Raw genomic sequence first — 16,680 nt, 5'->3', positions numbered from 1 at the left:
AGCCCTAGAAGCAAACCTGACACCAACCCCAGTTCCTCCCTGTTCAGAACTGAAATTCCTAGAAATCACCCTCGCAGATTTCTTCTCCACGCCCCCAAGGACTCCATTCTTCAAGCCACTTTCCCCCAAACCCTACAAACATATCGGACAGCTTGGAAATGCTTAAAAGATTTCCACATAAATTACAATCTGCCATTTCTAGATTTTTCTCTCCTCTCCGTATCTTCCATGACAAAATTTGACCTAAGAACCCATCCCACTATTTCGGACCTCCACATCCTAGACAATGACACAATCAGATCTGTCCTGCTCAATTCCGGCATCTCAGATAAACTAAACCTAAGCCATTCCTTTTGCTTCGGTGCCACAACCATAGCAGCGCACAAAGGCCTGCCCTAACACCAAACATGATTACGGGGCCACTTGCCATCCAACGCATATCTCGGAATAACCGACTTCATATTAAGGAAGGCCCATCAGTCCCTGATTAACTAGTCACAAGTTCTCATCCGGGGTCAGGGGGATGTTTGCTTCATCCTTATTTTTCCAATATGCCGGCCCCACCATTCGGAGGGGGTCCACCCCAGCCAGTTCGGAAGCCCCCATCCCACAACGCAGGACGGGCCCGCCTAAAGCACTCAAGGGCTCTCCTGTTCAAACCGTTGCAGGGGTTCTCACGCTCGAATGCCGTGCAAGCTAACTCACGTTTATTTGTATCTTGGGCTTCGCCCGCTTGCTGCATGGGCCCATCTGTCGAACTCACCAAGCCTGGAGGAAGAATTAAGCTTTGGTTCGGACTGGTCTGTTGCTGTCTATCTTGTAGATAAGATTTGAGCCAGAAATGAGCAGTGCTGGACATGCCTATAGTTGAGAGATGAGTGAGAAGGATTTTATGGCATACAATGTTGAAAGCAAAACTAAGGTCAAGTGGAAGTAGAATGTAAAGTTAACCTGTATCTGATGAGATGAGGAGGTCGTTTACTACCCTTAATAGAGCCATTTCTTTGCTAAGAGATTGTTAGAAATTAAGTGTTCCTGCAACTGGGAAGAAACCACGCTCTCAAGCACAAATTAAAGGTTGGAAACAGGCCTGTAAATCCGTAGTACAGAAGGGTCAGAATCAGGTTTCTTAATTAAAGGGGTGACAGCAGCAGTTTCTAATGTTAATGGAACAATACCAGAGGCAAGAAAGTATTAATCAGGTGAGAGATTGGTGTAATGATAGCATGAAGAGAGCATTTAAAAAGAGAAGTTGGAGAAGGGTCGAGTTGACATGTTGAAGAGTTGAAGAGGAAAAGGCAGTAAGAGGGGTGACCGGGTGGATATGAGAAAATTCAGAATACTTAGAAACCTTAGAAGGGTTAAAGAGGCCACAAATTTAATCGGTTTTGTTTTTGAAAAACTGGAGAAATTATTCACAGAGCTCCACTGAATCAGGCAGTGACAGTGAGGAGGCAGTGTGAGTTTCTTGATAGTGGAAGACAGAGTTTGGGTTTCACAATTAGATTTGTTAATTATAGAGAAAAATAGTTAAACTATTTGATTTAGTTAAGACCGAATATGAATCCATTATTAATTTGATCTGACTCCAATTGTATTAGACCTCGAAATTAGAAAGAGATTCTAATTATTATTGATGATTCTTTGAGATTATATCTTGATTTGGATACTTGATTATTCTAGTCAGTTCTGTTGGCCTACTTTTAAATTGAACTCATTCATTCGGATTCATAGACTTGAGTCTACGTGCCGGATGGGTACACGTGATCGTTTCACAAACTGGTCAGTTTTGGATCATTATCCAGAGGAAATTGACTAAGACTATTCAGACAAGTTGCTCCTTGCATACTTTTATCTGAGTGAAAATTTTGGCAGGGCAAATAAAAAACTGAATCTGACTTGGGCCGTTGAAAAAATCCTTAGTGTTGAACCCTGGAATAGTAATGTTGTTTAGTTCCCCTAGATCTGCATACACTTAATTAAATTTAAACCATCCTCAGCCAGAGGGAGTGACCAATACTAAATACTTATTATATTTAATATTTTCAGTCTAGATACACTTCATTAATGTCAAATATTTATTCAGAAAGCTAAGGCTCCAGAAACATGCCCAGTGCTTTGTTAACGCTGGGCCATCAGTGTGTACTAATGCTAATCGCATATTTATGGCAACATGGACTTAACATAATGTACTAAAGCCAATAATTTCAGAACAAGTCAGTATAAACCCAAATTTAACAAATAATTATTCAGGTAATATACATACCATGCCAATTACATAATTAACCAATTCAGAAATAATCAATACAAAACATCCAATGCTCAAAGATGCAACTTATGAATAAGAGATGCATACCTGACTTTTATAAAAAGACATGGTGTTGTGTTCAATCACACTACAGAATCCACTTGATCGGTTTGCTAAACCCCCTTAAATATCCAGACCAAAGTAAACATAAAAAAACAAATTATAAATAATAGTCTATTCAATTGGAATTCATAACTGAATGGAATCCCGCTATTTGCATTTAAAACCTCATGAAGATACATCTCAAAACTGTGACATAATTTCTCTAAATTCCCTAAACTGTGTTACCAGATTTTCTACTGCTGTGGGGATGAGACCATAGTACCACTCACACTGAGACATTCTGAATGATATTAAACCTAAATGTTAAAATCCCATGCATTCACAAAGAACATAACATTTTTGTGCAGTCATTCAGAATAATTTGGGAGATAATGGAGTGGATGAGAGTGGGGTAGTGGGGGAGAAGAGAAATATGTTGAGAGGGAATGGGTGAGATAGGAACTTTCCATTCATGCTCTCTGTGGGGCTTGTGATCTCAGGTGGAGATGTTAATTGTGTGATAGTGTCTGCTCTCGCAAAGCCTCCTTGTTCCCTCTGAATGCAGACACCTTGGCACTCTGCCTTACACACCGAAGCACAGGCATTTCCTCTCCTCCCCCATTTGAGCCAGATGAGAGTGAAAGGTTGCACATGATGTGCACTATTAGGGCTTTGCAAGCTTATGTCGACAGCACAAGTCAGTGCCGTAATTCAGAACAGCTGTTTGTAAGCTTTGGTGGCCGCAACAGAGGTGTGTCGGTTTCTTAGCAGAGGCTGTCTCATTGACTTGTTGATGCAATTTGGAGTGCTTATGAGGCACGCGGTTTGCACACAAGGAGTGTGGCATCCTCATGGGCTTTGTCTAGAGGCACGTCCTTGGAGGACATTTGTATGTTGACAGGGTGGTCCTCTTCACATACTTTTGTCAGATTTTATAATCTGGACGAGGGTTTCACTCCTGCTTCCCATGTTTTCTCTCTGTTGGAACAGGGGTGAAATTATAGTTCATATTTATTTAAGTTCGCTTTTGTGCTGCTATGTGCTTGCCACATGAGCTGAAACAATTTGCAGCTACTGTTTGCATGGTGCTATGATATATCATTCCCAATGTGTCATTATGCAGCGCTGAGTGATCTACAAAAGGGAACACTGCATAGCTAGACATATTCACTTGTTGCTGTATGGGCTCGTGCCTCTTGCAGAAAATCTGAGTGATGGCGCTGAAGACGGGCGCTTATAAGGACCCCATGATGTAGCTCCTTGGGGGCATCGCTTCAGCGCCATCAGCCAATGAATTGGTGTGACTGTATAAGGGCTTCAGACCACATGATCACTGATGTGTTCCCTATGCAGGGAACCAGGGTTATATACGTGTTTTTTTTGTGTGTGTGTGTGTGTGTGTGTGTGTGTGTGTGTGTGTCTAAAACCGAATAATAATGTACGTTTTGGCCTTCCATAATATAGTGATGTATTGGGCTCTCGCACAACTCCTTGGGAGTGAAAACGGGTTGAGTATACATGTATGTGTGTGACTATTTCACAGTGTTTTCATGCAACTGATTTAGTAACATAATCCATTCAAGTATTGGTATTAAAATAATAATAATCACTTCTGGTTTTGGTTAATGTTGCAGACTGAAGATCTGAACACAGTGATCACTGTGGTCTGGTATGAAAACTCCAGGGAACGAAAAATAAAATAAAGTCCCACTTTCTGCCATTTCCTCAAAACTGACAAACTCTCCTTTGCTGATCTGATATTTACTGTATTTGTTAATCAAATCAACATACACAGCACACAGACTGTCTCTTGTTTATCTCTGAGCCTTTCTGTCTCCAGGTGGTGGGTGAACACATACACACACAGAGACACAATCTTCATTATTTTTCTCTGTATGACACATCTGTGAATAATACGTCAATTTAGAGGAAAAATGCAAATATGATTGAGACACACAGTGTGAACAGAACAACATCAGCATCATTATCGGCTGGAATCAGGACAGAAACAGGTGAAAACTGAAGGTAAGAAGAACTTTTCTGTTTGTTATTGATCATTATTATTTATTTAGAGGGAAATTATTATTTATTTATAGAAGAAACAAGGGCTAGTTGTCACATAGGTAATTCTGTCCTCTTAACTCAAACTCCAATATAATCGTATTTTTGCTGTAGCTGTTGGGTAAATAACAATAAAAGCACACATTCACACAAGAGTCAATTATGATGAAGGGAGAATTTGACTGAAAGTTTCAACTGTGTTCCTAAGACAAAAATCTTTTCATTAATTTCAAGTTGTTTCTGGTTTTACATCTTACGCATTTTTTTAATTGCAATTTTTGTTGGCCAGCATAATGGTTTGATATTTTTTACATAGTCTTTAACATTTTGATGAAGTAAAAATGTGACAACTAACCCCAGTCTCTCTTGATCTAGTGTATTTTTATAGATAAAAGTGTATTAATGTGGATTTTGTTCATTCTGTATGTCTTGGTATTTCAGTTTTAATTGTCTGTTTATCTCAGAAATGGAGGGAGTTGTATTCATCACTTTTCTTCTGACAGGTGAGTTTGTGTGTGTTTTTCTTTTTCTATTAGTGTGAAATAGTCTCTTTAACAGTGGTGGAACATAAGTAATTAAATGTAGTGATACTACTAACTTAAATACATTTTCTGTAGCTTGACTGTTGCTCAGCTGTATGTTTTCTATCAGTTAGTTTTATGAATTTGAATTGGTTGCATTTATTGTATATTTAATCTGTTCAAATTATATTTCATGCAGTCACCCTAATAAAGATCTTCTCTGTTTTTATCTTTTTTAAACATTTTTTAATATTGTGTGCTTCTTAAATAGCTTTAATATATGTTTTGTTATAAACCTGTAGTGTAACTACTACTTGTTATTACAGTAAAAGAGTCGACTGTAGTTGAGTTAAACTGTATCTTGGGAAGCTATCATTTCAAAGTGACTTCACCAGCACATGTTAATTTGTCTTCATATTTTCTCTTTTCAGCTGTCTTCAGTTTCTCTGCATGTGTTCCACATCAGTATCATTTTGTGAATAAAACAGTCAGCTGGACTGAAGCTCAGAGATTCTGCAGAGAGAATTACACAGATCTGGCCACCATCAACAACAAGAACGACATTGAAGAACTGATGAAGTCTGTGAATGATAAAAGTGTTCCGCGTGTCTGGATCGGACTGCACAAGACAGAGAATAAAACATGGAAGTGGTCTCTGGGTGACCCTGCGATCTACACAGGAAGTGATTCACTGTATCAGAAATGGGTAAACGATCAATCAAATGCTGCTGGTGACTGTGTTGTAATGAAGAATGGAGAATTGCACAACAATAACTGTACAAACAAAAACTCTTTCATTTGCTATAATGGTGAGCGCAGCTGTGTTTGATCACAACAAACTGAAATGTGTCAAATGAACATTATACAGAAGTATTTATATCTGTTATAATGATAAAACACTGACAATAAACAGTTCAGTTTTAAAACATTAATCCACTGGTTTAGAAAATTGACATGTCCTGCGGTGTGACATGATAAATATGCTTTAAGTAATTAATTAATGTGAATGCAGTTTTTTATGAGCACATATTAATTGAGAGACTACATTGGGTATTTGTTCTTTGAAAATTCCTTTATCACACCATGGGGCCATTTCAAATGAAGTAGTGACAGCAAAAAGATGATAAAAAATACACTGAAACTGGACTGAAAATACACTTTTCACGTTATACATTCATACAGATTTAAACCTACAATCTTGATGACAAAAAAGTCCATGGACACATTATTTGTTAACTAATCAAAATCGTTCTCTCATACAGCCAGCAGTAAAGAATACATCTTTAACAGTACACAAATGAACTGGACAGAGGCTCAGAGTTTCTGCAGAGAGAAACACACAGATCTGGTCAGTGTGAGGAACCAGAATGAGAATCAGACGATTCAGAACATTATTAATAATCAGGCAGGAAATGATAATGTCTGGATCGGTCTGTTCAGAGACTCGTGGGAGTGGTCAGATCACAGTGAATCCTCATTCAGATTCTGGGCATCTGGTGAAGCCCTAGCAGGAAATACTGAAAACTGCACAGTGATCTCACTCAATGAGCCGCGGGGGAAATATCAGGACTGGTACGGTGATCAAAGCCGCAATTACCCCTTTGTCTGTTATGAGGGTGAGTAGATCATCTCACACACTAACAATCATTTGTTGTAACAAAAAATCTTTGGGCCTCATTCATGAAACACGAGCAGAAATGTTTTTGTGTGTGTGTAAATCGTTCGTGAAACTGACGTATATTCTTGGAATCTTGAAAGTTTTCATATTTCCAAAGTGTTACTTGGTATGAACTAAATGTACTAAATCTGCTCCCGACCATGTGTAAATCATGTGTAAGATATCCGGGCGTTTTGTGCCATGACTACATTTTGACAGAAGTTAAATTAAATAAGTAATGTAAAAATTAACTAATTATTGAATGAGTGAAATTAACCTGAATATCAAAAATTTGTTAAAAAGGTTTCTTGTTTCCTTTTTAAAACATGTATATAGTGTGTGTGTGTGTGTGTGTGTGTGTGTGTGACAGTGACTGTATGTGAGTGTGTGTGTAAGTGTGTGTGAGTGAGTGAATATCAAAAATGTGTTTCCTTTTTAAAACGTGTGTATATATATATATATATATATATATATATGTAGGGCCTTGGCCCACTCAAAATGGCAGCAGAGACCGCATGGCCCTTTGTTCTATGATCAAAGGAGAGACACTGAACTCAGTTTCTCAGGATCCTTCACAAATTCACAACTGGATGCGAAGTCCCGCCCATGGACCCAGTCTCAAGCGACCTACGACCGATGACGTCATCTTGTCAATAAAACCAGCAGACAGATGAAGTTCGACCTCTCTGTACTAAGCTCTGCCTGGCTGTTAAGGGACATCTATACTGTGCACGTACTGAAGGAGTTTTCCCTCCGTTTTGGACTGAGAACAAAGAGACCACGTTTTTCTAACCTCACCATTTGGCCACGGTAGAGTAAGATTAACTTAGCTTTGTTCAAGTCTTATAGTATACTTATATCAACCGGTTCAGTTTCACTGTAAAGCAACAGTGAATTTATTATGAAAAACGGAAAGGCGGCCAGTTTCCCTTCTCCCTCTTTTTCATTCAACGTTGACTACTTTCTGCATTCTTCTCCATCGCTGGATCCGAAGAATAAAGCAGAGACGCGTCTTTTCGCTGACGAGCGTAAGACAAGGGACCATCCAGACCGTTTCTCCTGACCGCTCAATGCAACAGGAATTCCAACAGACAACCCTACTGAAATCACACAGGATTTCCCAAGTAAGGCTTGATATCTGGGCAGATTTAGTTTAGAAACTGTGATTTTTCTTGTGAAACTAAATCGTATTTTTGATTCTAAATGCTGATGTTTTGTGTATATTTGTATGTTAAAATCTGCTCACTGTTTCGAGTTGGGAGATTTGTTTTAGTTTCTTTTGGGGTTACGTTTGTTTTGTTGAGTGATCTGAACTAGTAATTCAGTCCCGCTGTTACGAGCGGTTACCCTTAATTAAACTGCATGCACTTTTCCTCTCTCTCTCGCTCTCATTCTCTCTCTCTCACTGATATTCACTGAGTGAGCGGCGCCTCGGTTTGTGTTCGACTCAGGCTGGTGAACCAAATTGTCCCGCCTGTTTCGTCAGTTCCTTTGTGTGTCCGCTCATTTCCACCCTCACGTGGTATCAGATCCATTTTGGATTTAACCCTCCATTTTGAACCTGATCCTCCATTTTGATTCCTTTGTTACCACATCTGGACACACACACACACGCACTAGCATATAGCTTCACTGTTAGTTTAGGATTTCCTTGATTTTATTTTTGGATTATATTCAGATAGTATTGGCTGTGTTCACTACTGCTTGATTATAATAAATCTTGTTATATTATAATAAGTACTCCTGTTTGTTTTTGTTTGAATGTTGTGTTGAAGCCAACCTCTGCCACATGAAGAACTCCCAAGTTACCTCAGAGTACTATTATTTTATTGGTGTTAGAAACTAACTGTAACCAGATTAATATTAGATTTGTATAGCAATAATTTAACTAGTTTTTCCCCTTTTTGATGATTATTTTGATTAACAATTAAGATACTCAACCTACAGGGTAGATTTTGTTTTATGAGACTCAATCAGTAACTTGCTATCATTTTTCTCTTTTCAAAGAGTGGTGCCCTGAGAATAGAATTTAATGAGGTAAATTCTATTTAATTACTATTTAATTATTTAATTGTTATTTGTTTATTCCATAATTAATAACAATTAATTATTGATTATTTCTGATAGTAAAACTGATTAAAACAACCACTAGCACCTACATAATAATTGGTGCCCTGTGTGAGGCCGTGATAATTGTTGGCTTCCTCCAATATTCTTGCAAATAACTAAATATTGTAGAGTAGCCAAAGGTTTCCCCTCTTGGCTTCCTTTTTCTACAGGAAGTTCAAACTGCTAAGACACAAGGCCGGTTGTGGTTGTGAATCATTGCAAGTGTTGTGTTAGTGGTTGCTAGTTTGGTACTAATTCATTACTCCTGTTTGTGTTTGAGAGATTCAGTCACTAGATACTAACAAAGTAGTCTGACGTGCTGATAGTCATACTGTGATTATTTCACCTAAATTAGCAGCTCAAGGAACAGTTAATAATACAAAGCAGTTGCTCGTGAGTGACAGGTAAGTGGTTCCCCCTGTGCATTCTTTCCTCAGGATAACGACTGGTGTGTCAGTGTTTTCCACAGAGCAACAGGTGTCGTAAGTCGCCACCCTCAAAACTCAGCTAAGTTTCAGAATTGTGAACTCATAAAGAGTTCCTATAGGGGTCCACTGGACATCACCCTCTCACTTGTCAAACCAGGGAGATATGAGTAGCCAGTCCCCATCAGCATCCGGAGCTGAAGCTTCCAGGTCAGGTGAGGAAACCTCACTGTCCAACTGGGTCGATGACCTCCTCCTTGTCTCTAGAGAAGAAAGGGAGGAGCTTAACAGCTACACACCATCTCGGTGTGATGCTGAAATGGCCGCCGTGGTAGATAATGCACACGATCCTCAAGGGACGGTAACCACTATCCAGGAGGTAGTTGGTAGGCTGTTTCTACTTTACCACCACAAGGCCCAGTTGCAAATAGCAACACTCAAGGGCGAGGTAAAGACACTTACAGCCCAGTGTAGTTGGCTTGATGCAAGCAATCGCGCTTTACATCGAGACCTCCAGACTACAAATACTATGCTGGAGGAGTGTGTAGAAAGACTCCAGTAGGCTGAAAAAGAAAGCCGAGAGGTCGCTGACGACCGAGTCCGGCAAGAGAGTTGAGACGTACAGGCTAAAGCTCAAGAAGCGCTCCACTACCCCATCTTTGACCAGAGTGGGGCAGAGGAATCAGAGGATGGCGCTACGGCAGCAACTTCCAGAAGCGTCCACGCTTTCGTCGAGACTCAACTGCCGCGCATTCGTGACAGCTATCCGAGGCTTTGCAGGGTTCTGTGCGAGGAGTACTCGCCATATACTGATGAAACATCAGCCACCCTCAGTGCCATCTGCATCCAACAGAAGCGGTTGGAGCCTCCTAGGGAGTACTATAGGCATTTAAGAAATGCATACTTCCAAGGAAGTAATGAGCCAGGTCTGGAAGAAGAGCGAGGATTCAGGTCTCTCTTCCTCCATAACCTCCACCCCTGTGTGCAAACCCACGTTACACTGATGTGTAAACAGGGTAGACCGACCATGCAGGGAATTAGGAAGATGGCCCAAATGACTTGGGAAACCAGACTGATAAACTAGAGACGATGTCATAGTCCTAGACATCCAGTCTTCAGAGAGAACAGACTTAGGGTTTGAGGGCTATGAAATACCTCAGCCTAGAGTAAGCTGCGAAGTGGCAGCCCCAAAACGTTTGCCCAACCACCCACAGCGGGGTTGGAGAAAACAAGGGAATGACCACAAGGGTCCCTCCCAGGGTCAGAAAAAAACAGAAAAAACCAAATCCCTCTCCAAAGAAAAGGAATGTCGGGTTTGTAAAAAGCCCCAGACAGTGGAATGGAAACAAAGGAAATCATTCGGCGCCTCCTGGAAAGAGTGATCTGAAGCGTCAGCTCAGCCTCATCCAGAAAAGCCTAGCAGACATGACGAAGCCCATCGAAGGGTCAGAAGATGGCCACAAAAAACCAGATGGTGACAGTCCGTCAGCGTGACTAGCCCATACACTTCCCTGTTCTTTCCCCAAAGTCTACTTTGTAGGCTGGGAGAAGAACACAGGGAAGACCCAGACACACCCAGTGGCAGTCATGCCCAATACCCCTGCTCTGCTTTTTAAATTTTTGGGAAACCTTTCCACAAGGGTAATGCCAGACGCATATACACCTCAGTGTCGGTAGGAAGGTGTATAGACATCCATGCGTTACTGGACACTGGGTCTGAAATCAGCCTAATGTGCGAGGAGACTTTCGCAGAAGTCACCAGGGCAATGCTCTCTCATGGTAAACCACTGCAGACAGAGTCCTGTGATGTGAGCCTTGTCAGCTACACACAAAACAGAGCCCCGATCACAAAACGCGCTTGGCTTGATATCACCTTCCAGGAGATGACCCTCAATCATCCCATTTACATCTGTGCTTTCGACACAGAACTCCTTATCGGCCATGACCTGCTGCATGACCGACTGGCCCCGCTGATCGACTGTCTTCGTGGGCACATGTGGGCCCAGGTCGCAACCCCGAATCCGGTCCGTTTAGCCCACAGCCATCATGCTTCAGATGACTGGGTCACTTATATCCAAGAGTCAGGAGAGACCACTTGTGACACTGTTCTTGAGTCAGCACTTTGTCATTACCCAGACATCCAGACTCATCTTGGCTCTGAGCCTCTTGAGTTATCTGTGACTCCACCAACACCGCAGCTTGGCGGACCCGTGAGCACCCACGAATCATTCCTTTGCTCACTAGAAAACTCAAACCCAGCTTTGTACAGCCCCTGCATAGCTGGAGGAGTGCATGCTAACGGTATCTTGGTACCTGATGTGTTTGTCGCACTCTGGTCTGAGAAGTCTGCTGTTAGTCAAGCTTTGTACGACAAGTTGTGTCAGAACAGCTCCTCTCTGTCTTTCGTGTGCAAAAGTCACCGCCTTCTTTCTGCAGAGTCACCGCAGAGGCCCATCAAGGCTATTGGGATATGTGCTCTTTCCATTCAAATTGGAAAGAAGAGGTTTACACACTTCATGAGTGTGATTCCCCAAAGGCCGATATCCTTGTTAGGTTAGGTGCTCTACTGGACACTGTCAACCAGGTCCTATGGTCTCAGGCAAGCATTGAAAACCATCCGGCAGCGGTTGATCCAGAACACATGTTGTCTGATCAGACCATCCCTCAGACATGTCAGGCAGCGAGCGAGTTTGATCTGACTATCCCAGCTAGAACTGCAGGTGCCCCTGTCCACCTCATGATCCTCAAGGGACAGAAGATACCTGGTTCTCAGGCATTCTTCCAACCCTTGCCATACTTCTGGGAACTCAGCCTGACCATCTGTGGTACACCTCTGCTTGAGCTCAACAACCGCTCAGCTTACTTGCTTGTCCAGAACCTAACAAACATACCAATTGTTGTGACGGCACGTAGACCATTAGGGTTGCTGATCGACAGCTCGTTTCATGACTTCGAGCTGACAGTGCCCGTGATTGGAGAGCTGCCTCCATCCTTGACGAGGGGGGAGAACCTCGAACCCCTCCTTCTCACCTTCCCGAACAAAATGATCACAGTTGCTTGTCATGAGGGGCTACATAATAAAGAAGTCTGCAGTACTGCCTTGGGCACGGAAACGGACATGATTGTGTATGTCCTCACTGCTCACTTGGGTGACATGATTTCAACTGGTGACGAAGCCAGTTCCCCACCAGAGGAACCTTATCTGGGATTCAAGGATGAAATAGCACGACAACTCACTAAAGCAGACGCCTTAACGACAGAGGGTCAAAGACAAGAACTGCGGAAGTTGTTTCATGACTTCCAACAGATCTTTTCAAGGGATTCCAACGACTGTGGAATCACCGAACTCCATACAGTTCGTATCCCAACTGACCCAAATGCACCACCTACATTCGTACGCCAGTACAGAATTCCTTTAGCTGCCTATGAGTCAATCCAAGAGATACTTGACACATTGCTGAGGAAACGCATTATTCGGGAGTGTAACTCCACATACAACTCCTCATTGTGGCTGGTGTTGAAGCCAAATGGAAAGTGGCGCTTGACAATTGACTATCGACAACTGAACAAACAGGTCCCTCTTTCACGATGGCCCATGATCCACCTGGATCAGGAGCTTGCAAAAGTGAAAAGAGCCTGTTTCTTTTCGACCGTCGATGTGTCCAATGGGTTTTGGACAATGACAGTCGACCCAGTAGATCAGTACAAGCTGGCTTTCTCTTTTGGCAATCGGCAGTTCACTTGGAACCGATGCCCATTCGGATATTCAAACTCTCCAGCTGAGTTTAATATCTTCTTGCACAAAGCCATGAGTGATGCTGCTGCCCGCGGCAACCTGATCTATGTGGATGACATCCTCGTGCGAAGTCAGACATTTGAAGAACATCTGACCGAAATACGATACGTGCTCAGCCAGCTTTCCAGCGCGGGAGCCAAGCTGGCCCTCTTTCCAGGGGTCAGTGGTGCCGCACCAAGGTTGAGTACGTGGGCTTATTGGTGGGTGCCAATGGCATTGAACCCCAAGCAGGAAGAGTTCAAGCCATCTAAAACATCAAAGCACCAACCGACGTGTCGGGACTCAGGAGCTTCTTGGGCATCTTCAACTACTCCAGACAGTTCATCGAGGACTATGCGGAGATAGCCAGGCCCCTTCTGAGCTCCTCTGGAAAGACAAGTTCTTTGAATGGGGAGACCCTCAAGAGCAGGCTTTCAGAGAACTGAAAGCAAAGCTCTGTTCAGCCCCTTGTCTTGCCTACCCAGACAAGGATAAAGAGTTTCATTTAGAGGGGAGCTTCTCCTCCCACTGCCTCAGCGCCACCCTGGCACAGAGGTATGACAAAGAGAACCGAGTCGTTGCCTATGCAAGCTGACCTCTGAGCAGTGTAGAGCTGAAGTTCTCTGACTGTGAGAGAGCCCTCCTAGCCACAGTCTGGGCTGTGGAACACTTTCGCAGCTACATCGGGGGTCAGAAGTGAATCATTGAAACTTGCCACCAGCCTGTCTCCTTCCTCAATAGCCAGCGGCTAAGAGAAGGACGAGTGTCCAACAGTCGCATCGCGTCATGGATGATGGCACTACAAGTCTACGATGTTGAAGTCAGGTACGCTCAGAACCACAAGATGGCTTTGGGTCAGGGCCTGGCCGAGTGCCATCATTGTGACTGTGAAGGACAGACAGGTTCCCCGCCCTTCCTCGTTACCACTACTTCTCTTCCCTCATATCATCATTACTATGATGAAACTGTCTGTCAAGACCTCCCGAAGGTTTACGTGGATGGCTGCTCTTTTCACCATGAAAGCCAGACCCGAGCTGGAGAGGGCATAGTCTGGGTCAATTACGTCGTTCATGCGCCAGACAGTTACCAACTTGGTGCAAAGACTAGCCAGTACATGGAAATTGCCACAGCACTCATTGTGTTGCAACAAGCCGCTAGGTCGGCTATTGTGCAGTTGGTAGTCTGCTCCGACTCTAACTACGCCCGTCACAGTTTCGTCTCACACTTCCCCACGTGGAAAGAAAATGGCATGAAGAATGCCAGAGGTAAAGAGATCAAACACTCTGAACTCTTCTTGGCTTGTGACCAACTCGTGACTGACTGAGGGATGACTGTGTATTGGAAGAAGGTCAAAGGTCATTCACAAACTCTTGGCCCCGACAAAGAGAGCAATGATGAAGCTGATCAATTAGCTAAGCGAGGTGCAGTAGAGGGCCCACTATGGGAATTCAAGGAGGAGTGGCTCCCTAAACCACTATCTTGCTCGGTGAATGCTCTCACCCATAGACAGGCAAGAGAGAACCGGGAAAATCCCCAAAACTGCTTGCAGACTGTGAACCTGGGTCGACAACCGGGCAACACAGACTTGAGTGCCATGCAGGAACGGGACCCGGTGATCCAGGCAATCCAGCAGCGGTTGATGGAACCTCAAACACAACAGGTCCTACCATCCACTTTACAGGACTCAAAAGAACTAAAAGCTCTTTGTCAGGTACAACAACACCTGAAACTTGAGAAAGGCCTGTTGGTCTATGTTCCCGATGGTCCAGGTCCACCCCAGTGGGTCGTTCCGACTGACCATGGGGGGGGTGATGCTAATACATGCCCACAATGCTCCCATTGGAGGTCACAGGAGCTACAAAGCTACCTATTACACCCTCCAACGGGTTGCGTACTGGCCATTTATGCTCAAAGACACTAATGCCTACGTAAAGGGATGTTTGATCTGTTGTCAGTTCTGTCCTTCCCGGCCACTGAATCGAGCTCCACTGCAGGTCAAGGGAATCACGTTTCCTTGGTCCAATCTGCAGATGGATTGGATCGGACCAGTACCCAAGTCGGTGCGAGGAAACAAATACCTCCTCACTGTCACCTGTGCATTTACAAAATGGGTGGAGTGTTTGCCAGCACCCAATGATATGGCTGAACCACAGCACACATGCTGATGAACCATGTGTTCAGCCGTTGGGGGCTACCTCTCTCAATCGACTCGGACAGAGGCACTAATTTCACGGCGGCTGTGATGAAAACAATGTGGGAAATGTTGGGTGTGGAAACCAAATTACACATTACATACCACCCCCAGTCATCAGGTCAGGTTGAACAAACCAACTGTACCATTGTCAGCATGCTCAAGAAGTATGTCAACAGCAATGGCAAAGATTGGGATGTGAAACTCCCTTTGGTACTGATGGCCATCAGGTCTACTCCACACCGCACCACGGGGGTCACACCCTTTGAAATGATGACTGGAAGGGAAATGACTCTCCCACTGCATCTGCTGTACCGTCCAGAAGACGTCAGTGTTGCAACCGCATATACTGCACATCAGTACATGACCGAGTTATGCAAACACCTCCAAACTACATTTGCTTGGGCCCAAAAAAACCTGGAAACCAGTGTCAAAGGACAAAAGGCCTATTACGATAGGAAAACGTCTGACCGCAAATATAAAGTAGATGATAAAGTCTTCTACTTCAAGTTCGCTAAACCGGTGGGAATAGCCAAAAAGTTCCTACCAAGCTGGTCAGGCCCCTTTGAGATTATAGGGAAGCTCTCTCCGGTAGCTTACCGAATCCGTATCTCGAAGCCAAACCAAACACCAACGTACAAATGGGTCCATTCAAATCAGATCAAACCCTTTGAACAGTCTCCAGTCCAAAGGGGAGCGACCCACAACAATAGTGTCTCTTGTAGTTGGGTGTAGCATGCTTTACTCATACATTAGCATGCACTAACCCTTAAGACTACTCCCGCAAACACAAGGTAACGAGACTCTTGTATGTTTCAGGATGAAATTCCTTTGGATCCTTGGCATCTTCCTCAACCTACAGCTCGCACAAGCCAATGAGGTGGTAGAAACCAGCCCGCCAACCGGTATTGTCCTACCGGAGACCCCTGGGCTCTTAATCACCCATTGCCACCTCTACACCCAAAGAATATACGTTCGTTTAGATCCTTGGGATGTGTATTCGGCTGCCAACTCCGTCAGTCTCGGTACACTCCAAAGACAAATGGGTGAACTTAATGAGGAAATGCCAGAAATCCAAGAGAAACTCCTGTTACAACAAGAACAGTTACAGGATCTGGGTAAAACCCTACAGGGTACCATACTCACTATAAATATGCACTCAGCAATTCTAAATAACACTTTGCATGCTCTGGATGCCTTGTCAGAAGTTGTGAGATCAGACATAACATGTGCGAATGGTTAGAGATCTAATGCATGACCTTGTAAGGGAAATTAGCACGTCAGTTAACAGCCTGAGTGGGGGAAAGATCCCATCCTACCTAGTTCCCCTAAACATGGTTGAACAAATCCTTAGATCGGCCACTACCACCGTTGTGCAAACTTCTCAGATACATCTGGCATACAGCCTTGGCAGTGCAATACCCATCCATGTAAATCCTCAGAACCTAGAGATAGGATTTATCCTTAACTTACCCATTATAGAGAAACAGAACATTTACCGACTGAAATCCATATTGAACGTTGGGTTTTGGAAGAATAATGTACATGTACATATCAAAATACCACCGGTGCTTGCCTACCACGATGATGA

At 43.4% G+C, this 16,680-nt stretch overlaps 1 protein-coding gene across 2 annotated transcripts in view; it reads left to right on the top strand.

Moving 5' to 3' along the window:
• The first annotated feature begins 4,341 nt into the window (after positions 1-4,341).
• The window catches only part of LOC127442024 (macrophage mannose receptor 1-like), a 58,866-nt gene continuing 46,527 nt past the window's right edge, over positions 4,342-16,680 (top strand). Inside the window, exons 1-4 of one of the 2 annotated variants that reach the window (XM_051699696.1) lie at positions 4,342-4,375; positions 4,853-4,914; positions 5,364-5,741; positions 6,195-6,548. In XM_051699696.1, the coding sequence (XP_051555656.1) occupies positions 4,878-4,914; positions 5,364-5,741; positions 6,195-6,548 (769 nt within the window). In that variant the 5' untranslated portion in view covers positions 4,342-4,375; positions 4,853-4,877. The remainder of the gene's footprint in view (positions 4,376-4,852; positions 4,915-5,363; positions 5,742-6,194; positions 6,549-16,680) is intronic. The other variant, XM_051699704.1, reaches the window with a different exon arrangement.

Source organism: Myxocyprinus asiaticus, chromosome 1, assembly GCF_019703515.2.
Source record: "Myxocyprinus asiaticus isolate MX2 ecotype Aquarium Trade chromosome 1, UBuf_Myxa_2, whole genome shotgun sequence".
In the NCBI taxonomy this organism is placed as follows: domain Eukaryota; kingdom Metazoa; phylum Chordata; class Actinopteri; order Cypriniformes; family Catostomidae; genus Myxocyprinus; species Myxocyprinus asiaticus.
Note: the sequence above shows the minus strand (reverse complement) of the source record. Positions and strands in the feature narration are given on the sequence as shown.